Source organism: Colossoma macropomum, unplaced genomic scaffold (assembly GCF_904425465.1).
Source record: "Colossoma macropomum unplaced genomic scaffold, Colossoma_macropomum, whole genome shotgun sequence".
Lineage (NCBI taxonomy): Eukaryota > Metazoa > Chordata > Actinopteri > Characiformes > Serrasalmidae > Colossoma > Colossoma macropomum.
The window spans coordinates 41,219,265-41,233,407 of record NW_023494791.1 but is presented as its reverse complement, the minus strand read 5'-3'; the positions used below and the strand labels follow the sequence as shown (position 1 = coordinate 41,233,407).

Below are 14,143 nucleotides of genomic sequence, written 5' to 3'. Positions count from 1 at the left end.
CTGCCTTTTTAGTCACATTCTCGGCAACTTCCTTGGCGGCGTCCTTGGTGGACTACAGCCACCAGTTAGCACTGTGTAAACTGCACAACTAAACAATGTTTAAATAAATATAAATAATGACAAATATGAAAGTATGTTGCATAAAAAAGCTTTTTAGGTGTTCTTTAGTAAAGACAATGGCTCAATATAGAACCATGAACACTCAAAGAACTATTTGCATACTTAAATGGTTCTCTGTATGGTGAAATTGTTATTCAGATTGATGTAAAATGTGTTGTAAATGGTTCTATAAAAACCTTTTTGAAAATGGTTCTGCTATTGCTACATTATCAACAATAGATGAAAATTTTTGGTGCTGTATAAAACCATTTTCAAAAAGGTTCTGTTTACAACCATACATAACACATTCTCCTTTATCCTGAAGAACCTTGTCACCATTTAAACACCATTTCTTTACTAAAGAACCTCTAAAGAATCATCTTTTTAAGAGTGTAGCTAAAAACAGTAGTAGAAACCATCTTAAGGCCTGAATTTTGTCTGTACTTTTGTTTATTTTTATAACAACTCAAAGTGTCAGGAACTACATAATCAAGCCAGTTTGAAATTACAACTTAATGTGATTTTAGGCAAGAATATGATGGCATATGCATGCAGTTTGCTCAGTGCTGGCTAAGCTTATATGACTTGTTAGCTTCAGACAATAGACATGTCTTGGCTGAGTGGTTACATCTAGATGAAGGGAAAAAGTTTTGGCTGAACCATGACTTTAAATTGAAAACGAACACTGGGACAGGCACTGTGCTGTTTCTGCAGTCCTCATTAACAGCTTTAATAGACACATGAACATTTTAATATGGAGAAGAACGCCAGGGCTTGGAAAAAGAGAGTGGCATGCTGACGTGGACAGTTGGGACAGGAGGAGCAGGGAGGCTCCCTCAGTACCTGGCAGATGGAAATGTTTAGGGGTCGGGGGGACAGAAGAAGAGCTGGCCCCAGGGGAGCTCCGGCCACTGGACGGCTCAGTGCCTCGAATCAAAAACAACCAAGGCCAAAAGTCAACGAGGATGAAAGGTCGACATTAAGGCTGGAGCTGTATGTACATTGATAGAGAGATGCTGTTGCCAATGCAAGTGAAAGAATATAACCTGGTGGCCGGTAGGAGCAGAGCCTGCGCTTATGATTTTAACTGCTGCTCTTATTAAATTAAAGGACGTAATGGAGCTTTTCAAACTGAAGAGAATTGTCTAATGGAGGGTGAAATGTCAGCAAGGTATGATATGGAAGAAAATTTAGTTGAAGGCAAAGTGCTTTATGGTAGGGCTGGGCGATATGGCCAAAAATCAATATTTGTTTTTGCATATAATTCAATAATGATAATTATTAATGTGTTCTAAAGGTACATTTTTCAATCTGAACAGTGTTTTGAACAAAAGGTTTATTCTAGTGTAATGTATAAAACAGCCAGCTATATGTAAACTATTTTAATATGAGACACGTGAAATGTGTTCCTGAACAAATTACATGTTTTTTCCGCACATTTTAATGCACAATTACTGTTTATTTACTGAATTTTGAATATTGGGGAAAAATAACAAACATAATGGAGCCTGTCCAAAAGTCATGACATTTTTCATATTTTCAACTTGATAAACAGAAATCATGCCCTAAAATTAGCAAAAAAAGTTTCTTTCCTGTAGACGATGTGTTAACTTATTTGCGCTTAGAAACTCAACAAAACGTAATTAAACCAGGGGTGTTTCAACTTTTCATGTGACTGTATATGAAATGAGTTCTGGAGAAACCTAACAAGTCAGAATTGTTCACAGTGGTGGCGATAGGAACCCAGAAGTCTGAAGAGTTTAATGCCTCCAAAAGCTCCCTCACAGAAAGTTATTACAGGAAATAGTTACAAATCCTGCTTGATGTCTGTGACATTGTTTTACAATAGATAAGCTTTTGCCCTAAAACATTTTGCTAAAAATGCGGTCATTGCAAAAAGGTACAGGATGTTGTAAATCAAACTAGTACATAACGAAAACATTTTTTTTTTCAGATTTTCCATTATCAGCACATAAAAACTGTAGGTTCACTGGTCATGTTTGAGTTGTAGACATTGTAACCCCTGGTTCCTATCACCACCACGGTAAAGACAATCTGAGTCAGGAAGTTTCCCAATAAACCATTTTACATCAAACCACTCTGAATGACTTTGTTTACATCTCAGCTACTGAACTATGCAGAAATTATGAAAAATGGATGGAATTGTACTTCAACCCCACTAACTGTCAGTCTGGTTTGAATAGCATGGTAATTTTAGATCATTTTAATCAGCGCTGTTTTATCACCCAGGCCTACTCCAGGGGAAATAGCAAGCTGAACCTGCTGTTTGGGTAAAAGAAGGCGCCATAGTGTCTCACCTGGCCTGTGAAAGTGCTGTGGTGAGCGTGACATTGTTGGTGTGTAACTATGGCGACTGTAGATGGGTGATCCAATGGAGCCTTGGCTTGTAGACCTCTGGAGGATGTGCCCCCTCATGTCGTAATAACTCTGAAAAAAAAAAAAAACATTTCTCTCAGAAGTGATATTTTAACGCACAGATGTAGCCCATTACAAAACAGACTCAATAAATTCTTTTAGCACAAACCTGCTGCATCACAATTTACTAAAATAACAAAAGCAAACTGAATTTTTTATTTCATATAAACAGCACTGAATAGTGCCAGATATACTTTTTACCTTATCAATTACACATATATACATTCATTTTGTTTTAAAAGAAACTATGAAGTATTACAGAAATGTATGCATATGTAATAAAGTAAGTAAGCAAACAAATAAAAAACAACAACAACAGCAACTTATTAAGCTTATATGGTTATTAAGTTAAAGGAAATTTGTAATTGATTTATTTTTATTTCTGCATAATACAACTCATGCACTGTTCCCTTTAAAAACTATCATAAACAGTGTCACATAGTGTGTTCATAACCATTTCATGTAATAACTTTCTATGAGGGAGCTTTTAAATACTTTGAACGTCTGGTTCCATTCACCACCACTGTGAACAATTCTGACTCAGTAAGTTACTCCAGAATGGCGCATTTCACACCAAACCACTCTGAATGACTGTGTTTACATCTCAACAATTAAATTATGCATTTTTTAATTAATTTTGTAAAATCAGTGGAGTTTCCCTTTAATTATGCTTAATGAACTCAATCCATAAAGATCAAACTGCACTTACATCTGCAGATGGAGTTGGTGACATGGTTCTTGGTGTCTGAAAGAATAAAAATAAAAAACAAATTTAGGCGTTAATCACAGCTGAGACCAAAGAATTTTCAGAGATCTCAAACATAAGCTACAGGTGTTCGTTTGACTCTAAGCCATCACGTTTAACTGCATTAAAGCCTGGAAGTGCTGATTAAATGGTGGACTGGAGATGGAGCTGTTGTTAGATGCTATGAAAGCACAGAGGAGCAGAAAAGAAATTTACACTCACATATAAACGTTTTAACACAAAGGCCTACATTCACACTCATGCACGTGCACACCCCACCCACTCAGCCTGTGCACTCACATACAGAGATGGAACAAAGTGACCCTACAGTGAGAGTGACCGTGACTGGTGAAAGATCAGATGGAGCGTCTTATGAGTTGTGAGGTGAATGTAGGGCTGAACGATATTGGAATATTGAAGAAAAAGGCACATTGCGATATTTGAAATACTGAGATATTTGAAATATTGAGATATTTGAAATATTGAGATATTTAAATATATATATATATATATTTGGGTTTTGAAATTTGATATTTGAAATTCCAAAATGAAGCTAATTCACTCTAGAAATGGAAAGGGTGTGCTAAAAGGTGTGTTAAGGTTCAGTATTCTTAGGGTTTCCTATGACTATATGGCCAAAATACCATTTTGCAGTTATACTGTGGCTTATTGTGACTGCGAGATACACCAAATATCCAAAAGACTCCTGCTAATCATGTTTTTTTTTCCAAGAGTATTAACAGGAAGTAGGAGAGAGTATTTAAATGTAATACTTTCATGGTATCAAAAAACACAAAGTTTCAATCTAGACTGATGACTGGCTGTCTAAATTGCATTGCACATAGATGTTACTAACATCAGAGCTGGGTGATTAGTCCCAAAAATACCATCACTTTCAGCACCTCAGACTCATTTCTAATTTAATCCATGGCCACTTTTGATTGGCAATTTGAAAGAAGGAATCTAAAAAGCTATCATTTAGAAATTGGTATCAAAATCAAGATAGCAATAGTGAAAAAAACTGTGAACAATAAACAGGCCAAAAAGGAGACTGTCCCTCTTTTGCTGCAGTAATTTATCTGCTAGAAAGGCTTTACACTAGATGTTGGAGCATTGCTGTGAGAATCTGACTGCATGCAGCCACAAGAGTATTAATGAGGTGAGGTTCTGATGTTGGATGACTGTTGTGGATCACACACGCCACTCAAACCAAACCCAAAGGTATTTGGATAGAGCTACAACACTCCAGAGAACACAGTCCAATGCGTGGAGGCTTTATACCCCTCTAGACTACACAGTGGGCATAGTGACCTAAAGCTCATGTGCAGCTGCTCCATTCTATTGGTCAATGCTTTTCTATGGAGATTATACTAGTTGGGTACGTCCAATTGAACATTTTAATAGCAGTGGGTGCACCTTGAATTGAATGAATGGATGCTTTTGGACATATAGTGTACCTTCCAGTACATCAATGAACCCTTCATGTGATCTGTACAACTGACCAGCATTATTTTTCAATGTTCATTTGTAAAATGATTTATGTTTATCGAGCTCATTGGTTGAAAGCCTTGATTCATCCCAAACCTCATCTGTGATTGGTCACGATACTCAAAATAAAACATCCAGTGACTGAAGGCTCATTTACATATCGCACACCACTGCAACATCAGTATTGCGAAGGCTGATGTGGTGACAATGAAAAAGGAAGGATATATTGTGCAGCCCTAGGTGAAAGGCTAAAGGCCATGTGTCTAGGCCGTATAGACACATGCCCTTTAACCTTTAAGGCCTATTTGTACACAGGGGCGTGACTTACTCTGTCGTCTGGCATGGGGGAGCGTTCTCGCCTTGACATCTGAAGCTGTTAACAAAGAGGGGTCATGTTGCCATGGTAATAAAGCTTTTGCCTTCAACGTGAACTTCAATATGGCAGCAGTTCAGCACTTAGCTGGCTTGTGTGGACCATTGCTGGAGTTTCAGCACTGCTTCTATACTGCGTGATATACTTACATTAAATTCAGGGGTGGGGCGGGGGTGTTGTTTATGACATGCTATAGATTTCGAAGTCGTGTGTCATTTTGTAGTGGATGGCATGGCTATATATGATTTGTCCTGTATACACTTTTCTCCTGAAAGTAACTGGATTACAAGGTCGTTAAGCAGCTGAAATATGAAATATGAATATCGCCAAAAACAAACAAGCTGCACATTGAAATGATTAAAGTAAGTCTAATTCAACTTCATTCTGTAAAATCTGATGATCACTGTCTACTACTGCCAAAGCAACTTAACCACCACATGGTAAAGCTTCCGTGGGGTATTTTGGTTGCCAGCTTGTGATGTAAATTAAATGTTCAGCAGTGTCAGCTTGCATGTAGCAATGTTCATATTCTGACTACCTAATGACCTCATAAATCAGAGGATTTGGTGATATTCTGATGAAAAATGTACAGAGGAAATACAAGTGAACTTTTGAACATTTGTATCACAGAGAAAAATAGGAGATTTTTGAAAAGACATTCATTTTTCCCATAAAGAAAAATGGCTCAGGCACATCTACCACTATAACATGATGACACGACTTCAGAAATCCATTGAAATCTTTTAGCTATTTCTCATACACACTCTCGCACCCTCATAAACACTCCCATACAGTCAAAAGTTTGGGGACACACTGCCTTCTTTTGAAATAATCACTGTTCCCTTTAGTATACTCACATAAAACAGCTATTTGCTAAATGTAGGTATAGACACTCAGCTTCAATCATCACAAAACTCCAAGAAAGTTTCACAGTATTTGTTTTTTCAGTCATCTGATCATTTGGGAATAGAGAAAAAAGAACCAACAGTGCTACATTTAAAAAAAAAAATAAATTGTATCAGAAACTGTAAACACAGTGATTTTTATTTAGCATTTGGCAATAAATCCAGTTAAATGGAACTAATTTTGCTCTTTTTATAAGAAAAACATGCAGTTGGTTAGTGTTCTGTACTGATGATAGCCACAGTATGTTCAGAAAAGCATATCATATTGTATTGTGACATAATTTATCATGAAATAAATAATGACAGTTTTCTGAATAATGATTTGAGAGCTTTCTTTTCCAAACTACTTTTAATAGCACACACAGGTGGTTTAAACACCTGAAAGGTCTGATATTTTGATATTACTTCCAATGTAGGACTTTTGTGCTTCTTCTCAGTTTGGTAGTTTTTGCAAAGAAAAATCTACAGCTTTCTATTTAAAGTCAATTCGAACGCATTTTCCTTCCATACCGTGACGCATTCCTAAGGCAATGATAGGTGGGGGTGTTGACAGGGGAAGTGAAACATGATTTTATTGGTTAATATTATTTTTCTCCACCTACTTCTGCACAGTGATGTAATCAAAACTCAAGAATTTTCAAAAACAAGAATTTTATCGTTTAAATAGTTATATACTGATATGACAAACTGTGCTTAATATGATGAACTAGCAAGGCGCAATGTTGATCTCAGATTGCCTTTAATATGCTGAGTTATTGCAAACTGATAGTGATGCTCATTTAGTAAAAAAACATTTTAATATGTCTACACACTTTTGACAGGGAGTGTATTCACATATACAACACTTTCATGCACATTTCCACACACAAAAACCCACAGTGGGATATTGGAGCTTTACCTCTCCCACACTCTCTCTCTCCTCAAGAGACTCATCAAGGGAAGTGGTGTAAAGTGGCTCGTAGTTGATAAGATCTGGACGCTCAATGTCATAAATGGCTTTGACTTTGGGAATGGCAGCTAGATCCCTGTAATCAAGGATCTCATTGTCTACTTTTGCCTAGAGGGAAACACAAGACAACACACCCAGATACAGACACAGCCAGGGAATTACCATACAGAGCTAGCAGTACAACCACAGAGCTAAAACAACCAGGTATATTAAATCAATACATAACATCTTATCGCTTAAGTTGCAAAACACAAGCAGAGTCATTTACAGTTTTAACTAATTTTACATGAGAAGCCAATACAGGCTTGAAGTACAAATGGGACAAAAAGGACAAAGTAAATGCACTTAAGGGGCCCTTTTTGTCTAATCATTGATTTTCTGCCCTTTAATGTAGCAAAAGGCAACTCATGCTTCATTCCTTACACGTTATCAAAAACTCGTTTCATATCACGGATTACAGAAGTATCACCTTGTGACATTTTTCACTTTGTATTATTAAAAATGTTGATTTGCAATTTTTGAAACATGGACTGTGAAGTAAGAAGGGAAGTGTTTCCCAACTCCAATCTAGAATGCAAGCCTGTAGGAAGAATAGATTCCCAAACAGTTCTTCAAGCTTAAAGGGCCCATAACCCACACGTTCCTCCATGCTGTTTGTGTTACTGTGCCTTTACAACTGATGTATGTAAGTTAGCCTGTATTGTGCCTCATTCAAAACAGTCCAGGTGGAAACACTGCTTATAACTACTGCATGAATAGGTAGGACTGATGTAGGCTGAATGGTTGGGGCTGACCTGCTGTTGGCTGAATGGGTGGGGCTAAACTGCTGTAGGCTGAATGGTCAGGGCTAAGCTGCTGTAGGCAGAAACCAGCTTGGTGTGATAGGGCCCTTAGAGCAAGAAAAACATAAACTGTGCAAGGCATGGTAGTCTCTATGGCTGGAGTTGGGAAATGCTGGATTAGGATAAGGATGGTTAAACAAGTGATTTCTATAAAGGAGTTTTATTGTCTATTGGTGTATTTTCACCAAAAGAGAAGCTAAATAGACCTCTAGATTAACCTCTTAAATGTCCAGGGCCCACTGATTAGTAAGCTTTAGTATGTAATAAGACTGGGATTTAAGTGGTTAATCGGGATCATTTATAACATTGTGGTGCCCAGTTATCCAACGAAAGATCAGTTCGACTTTTTTCTAGTTTAGTCAAAGCGTCTCCTAACCTACATATTTTGTTTGAACTTACTCCAAAAAAAAAAATTAAAAATAAATAACTACAGTGACCGTTGTTTTTTTAATTAGCTTAATCTTGAACGGTTTTGTCGACTTAATTGAGATGCAGTACTAAAAAAAAATATTTTTGGCTACAAAATTATGAAACTTCACAAAGCTATGCGAAATTTTGACATGACTTAATTTTGTACAGTGCAGGCTAAAGAGGTGACACTTTGCCAAATAGAGAGCTTGTGGGTCGGTCTCCTCTGAAATTTATGTCATACGTGTTACCATAATGTAGAGATCACATCTTTCTACTGAATTCACAGGTTTTCTCAGTACATTTGGAAAAAAAAAGTGATTTGTGGGGTGCAAAGTAGCAGTTTAGTGTACAAATGTTCAAATGAGCTCGAATCTTTCACAGTCCAATATACTAAAATATGCTAATGACAGGATTATTATGTTGCGAACTGAAACTTGTTCAAATGCTGCCTTCAAGTTGTGTCGGAAATATCGTATTTACAAGATGGATGCACATAAATGGCACCACAATGTCGTATTTACTAGTGGGAAACTGATTTTTTATTGAGCCCAGAGTTTCCGAGTTGGGGGTGTGTCAACAAAAAAACAAAGACAGCAGCTGATAAACTGGCCGTATTTCAGTTATTCATCAGCCACAACATTAACACTGCAGGCTGAAACCATCCACACATGGAAGTACATGTATATACAAAGACTCTCTTTAATAACAGAAAAATAAAAGTAAACCAAAAAAATAATTTCCACTTTTTTTCCCACCAAAACCACTCGAACACAAATCAAGTCATGCTTAACATCCGAAGTCGTAAGCAGGAACTTCCGAGGAGGACTTGAAGGCAGCAAAAACCACAGAACACGTCTGTGCTAACGTAAAAAACATGCCTGTGCTAATGTAGCTTACTTGTTTGAAATGTTTGGACTGTGCAGTAAGATCTTAAAATAGACAAATGATATTGGTGTTAACAATCATGACAGTGTCATATTTATCTTCAACATCGACCTAATAAACTGTAAAATGTGATGTTTAGAGCCGTTCTACTAGCAGGTAGCATTCTACTGCAGTAGCTTAGCGTGCTACAGCTTAACAGGACAGATGCAGTCCAGCTTCAGTTCGAGGATAAAGACTAAAATCTGAGCAGGTTAACCTATGCTGTTAATGTGTGAAGCTGCGAGCTCAAGCTATTGCTTCAACATCCTTATTAGTGCTAGAAGTTAGTGTTAGCTTAGCATGAATCACTAAACAGCTTTACACACAACCACACAGGTTCATTCCAGCTCAGTGAAGCCTCATAAATGCAAGTTTAGAGAACAAAGGCTAAAATCTGAGCGGGTAAACCTGTGTTTTATGTGTGTGGACTGTTAGCTTAAGCTTATTTTGCTTCAAGGTCCTCATTAGCACTAGAAGCTAGCGTTAGCATATTGTGAATGCCTGAAGGCTATAACAGATACACACAATCACAGATGTCTTCACTGATGCTGTGCTGAGACAAAGGGCCGAAGGGTGTTTTACAATTTGCATAATCATGCATATTCATAGATCTTTACATTCTTAATGACTGTTAAGGTTTAGGGACTCTTCTATGCCATTTTAGAGTAGTTTCTTGGGCATAATACTAATACATAAAAAGAACAATTCAACATTTTTTGTTTTAAATTATGTTGGTAAAGTAAGATTTGACTGTAGCTGCTGTATGGGAACGCAAGATATACCCCCATGAACAAGTGTTAGCATGTGACAGCACTTACATATATGGTGTGACCCGGTGAGCCAGGTACGCTTGAACCAGGTCTGGAACACATACTCTCGGACGACGAGCGTGTCGGCTGTGGAGCGAACACAAGTTTAGAACTAGCAACCAACATCTACACACACCAGCAGGCCAAAGGCTCTCCGCCAGCTTTGCTTAGATTGCTAGACACTGTACATACAATGTAATCCCACCATCTGGGTGATACAGCATCAGACTGCACAAAATATGATTAATTAGTGAAAAAAGTCTAGACACACTCTACTTACTCATTCACTCAGATGTGAATGGCTAATGAGGGATGACTTTAGACCCTTTCTGTCATTCCATAAAACTAGGTATGCTTCAGGTAATGGTTATGTTTATGAGACAGGTAGAACAGGGCTTAGAAGTAGGATTGGTGGCTTATGGAGGATGAATCCAAACCTGTTATGTCTTTTATTCTAGGTAAATAGGCTTGTGAATGCTATGATTATGATTGGATGACAGATAAATCATGGATTAGACAGAGGAAAAGGTTCTCACAAACATCTACTTGGGTGGTGCCTGAAGCATGACATCATAGTTGCCCAAACATGGCCTAACAGCAGGTTTGTTGATGACTCAGCTGCTCACTTAGTGGCCACTTTACTGGAAACACTTTGTAGTTTGTAGCTCCACCTCACTGGTGTACAGTTACAGACTTGTAGCTCATCTGCACAGTTTGTGTTAGCCAGCTTCTAATCCTTCATCAATTTCTGACCACAGAGCTGCTCTTGGCCATAAAAGTTTAGAAGGTGGACCATTCTAAGCTTAGCATTGACACTGACATGTGCAACAGCAGCATTGCTGTGTCTCATACACTCAAATTCATACCAGGCCACTACCATATCAGTGTTACTGCTGTGTTGAGAACGAGCCAGCACTCAAATAATATCTGGTCAACAGAGGTCCTGTAGTCACAAAGTGACCAATGACAAATGGACCAATGGTGACAGCTTGTGCATTAGAACAGATGGACTGCAGTTGACATACACTCACCAGCCACTTTATTAGGAACACCCGCTCAGTCATGCAATTATCCAATCAGCCAATCATGTTACAGCAGCACAGTGCCTCAAATCATGCAAGAGCTTCAGTAAAGTTCACATCAAACCTCAGAATGAGGAACAAATGTGATCTAAGTGACGTTGATTGTGGTTGTTGGTGCCAGACAGGGTGGTCTGAGTATTTCATCAAATGCTGAACTTTTGGAATTTTCATTTTCTGGGGGGAATCCATGGACCCAAACTGCTTTGTCATCAGTTCAAGCTTGGGGTTTTAACTGAGCACCCTAATACCAATCGAGCATTATTTGAATGCCATATGCATCCCTTTATGGCCGCAGTTTACCCGTCTGCTAATGGCTAAGTCAGGCATGATAAGCCATGTCACAAAGCACATCATCTCAAACTGATTCCAATGAGTTCAGTGTACATCAGTGGCCTCTTCAGTCACCAGATCTGAATCCAATAGAGCCCTTTGGGATGTGACAGAACAGGAGATTTATAGCATAAATTTGCAGCTGACAGAATCTGCAGTGATGCAATCATGTCAACATGGACCACAATATCTTAAAGAATGTTTCTAGCACCTTGTTGAATCAATGACACAAAGAAATCAGGTTGGTTTGAGAGCAACCCAGTATTAGAGTGGAGCTCCTAATAAAGTGACCAGTGAGTGTACATACAGGACTGATAAAACGGGCTGAGAGTGGAAGTAAAAGGCAAGATGTTCTTAAAAAAGTGGATGGACATCAAACAGCAATACTGTGTGTATATCGCGGAACAAAACCTCGTATCTCCAAAATGGTACAGGAGAAGGAAAAAACATACTTCACTTTTTAATGTAAGTCAATGGAACCAGACTTTTTTCCAAGTCATATTGGGTCATTTCTTTTGGTCCATTCATCATGAAATTTACACACAATGTAATGGGCAATAAGTATTTTCAAAATATGTCAAAAACTGAAAAACGTCAAAAATGGACATATGAGTTTTTGTTCCGGTAACAGTGATATACACACTGTATTGCTGTTCAATATATTATATAACATATAATAGGTTAACACATCCTTTACAGACAGCACATTTAAATATTACATAAATAATTTCTGCAAAATTTTAGTGCACAATTTCTGTTTATTTGCTTATCTGCTTATTAGGTTTAACACATTGGAAAAAAACATAAACTACACTATGTAAAAAATTCAGTAAATAAACAGCAATTGTGCACCAAAATGAGCAGAAGTGTGTTCTCTGTAGAGAAAACTTCGCTTAGAAAATCAACAAAGCATGTCATCTGAGCAGAGATGTGCAAACTTTTGCATACGACTGTATCTGCTTGGCCAAATGATGTCATGACTTCATATACAGCTGCAAAAATCTATGATGGTTATCATGCCTTTGGCATATGAATTTTACACTAAGACAGTTGCCAACTTGATTGACAGCATAAAGCACTACTGAAAACACTGCATAAGGCCACTGAAATGGTTTGTGTGTCATCACCGCTTACAGGCTGTTCAAAAATCTAATATCTACAGCTATGATAAATTCACACGACCTGAGACATTTCCAGCCAACAGCGGTGACAACCATACAAAGCAATGAGCTTCTCATGGCCTCTGTGACTCTGTCAGTAAGTCCATAGTTTATTATGTTGATCTACCGCTGCTTCAACTATGCTGAGCGAGATGTTAATGGCGGTTCATGGTCCTACGTGGCTGCGGATCGAATGCAGGCGTTCTGATTGAAAATGAGTCTGCGGTACGCTCGGAGGGAGGCGGCACTGCAGCCGGGCCGCCTCCAAGGGGCAGCGCATGGTCGTGTGATGCCATGGCACAGCCGATAGCAAATACAGTACCTGCCTTTCTGTTTTGGCGAGGAGCGCTAGTGACGTGGGCAACAGCTGTGGAGGAAGGCAGAGGGGAGGTTGGAGAACACACCTGATTCTATACGTATCAAAACAGCCTATATACGGAACCGGACTTGTCTTTATTCTCTAAGGTTCGGAGATACCAACAATCCTTGAGAGAGGACACTGGGGATGGGGTGGGACATGCCACCCCACTTTTTCCAAATTAGTCCCCAAACTTTCAGAATTAGCTAAAGGTTGTAGGGGAAAACTCTACAAATAGGACAGGTCTACTCTTACGGTCCAGGTGTCATAATCTAGATGGTAAAAACAGAATAACACTGGCTCACTATAGGCTATTCCATCTATAGGCCTATTTCCATGGTAATGCTACACCCATTTACTTAGTTGCAATACACTTCCATTTCTATGGTTCAACTATACTGCAAAAATAAAATCTTGACAAGCAAAATCATCTTAAATATAGTCTTTATATCTAATATTTCTCATTTTGAGATTGTTGTATAAATATTATTAGAATATTCGGTAGCAATTATTTGTAGGTTAGCTGCACATGTATAAGCAATGAATGATGTACTTTTTAAGCAGTATGTGAATTTATAGAAACAGCTCATGCCAGAAATCATATTATGACTTAAAAACATTAAATGACATGAATGACATTGTAATGATAGATATTTTACCATGCATAGCACTGTTATGAAGCATTATTCCCAAGTAATGGAACTTATGAGGCCTTATCAGGCCTAGTTAAGAGCACCACATATTAGTTCTATGGAAAATTTTGATTCATTTTGAATGATGAGTGATCATTTTCCTACATAATTTCCTTTATAAGATGCCTCCAAATAAAGTTACTGAAAATTCAGACATTTTTCACAAGTAATTTTATCTAATTGATTTTTACTCCATTGGCAGATCACTTTTTCAAAGATTACTTCTTGAAAGAAGCAAATCTGGCAATGGAATAACAATTTTACTAGATTGAATGACTAAAACAAGTAACAATGTCTAGAAATAGGTTAAATAAATCTTACAATATTTTATGACAATCTTAAAATGATAAATATTATATATATTCTGTAGATTTAAGATGATTTCAATTGTTGAGATATATTTTTTTGTAGTGTGTGCCTATTTTATGTTAATGCTACACCCATTTTCATAGTTATGTTCCAACTTGATAGTGTCCCTCCAACTTCTGAAACCAATGCTACGCCCTTAATTCTCGACATAGAAAAGTGTAGGCAGTAAGA

The 14,143-nt window shown here is 37.8% G+C and overlaps 1 protein-coding gene across 1 annotated transcript in view; it reads right to left on the bottom strand.

Moving 5' to 3' along the window:
• The window catches only part of ablim1a (actin binding LIM protein 1a), a 73,516-nt gene that overhangs the window by 15,915 nt on the left and 43,458 nt on the right, over positions 1-14,143 (bottom strand). Inside the window, 5 exon segments of the mRNA XM_036575087.1 lie at positions 943-1,026; positions 2,418-2,547; positions 3,245-3,280; positions 6,945-7,103; positions 9,991-10,068. Of these exon segments, the coding sequence (XP_036430980.1) occupies positions 943-1,026; positions 2,418-2,547; positions 3,245-3,280; positions 6,945-7,103; positions 9,991-10,068 (487 nt within the window).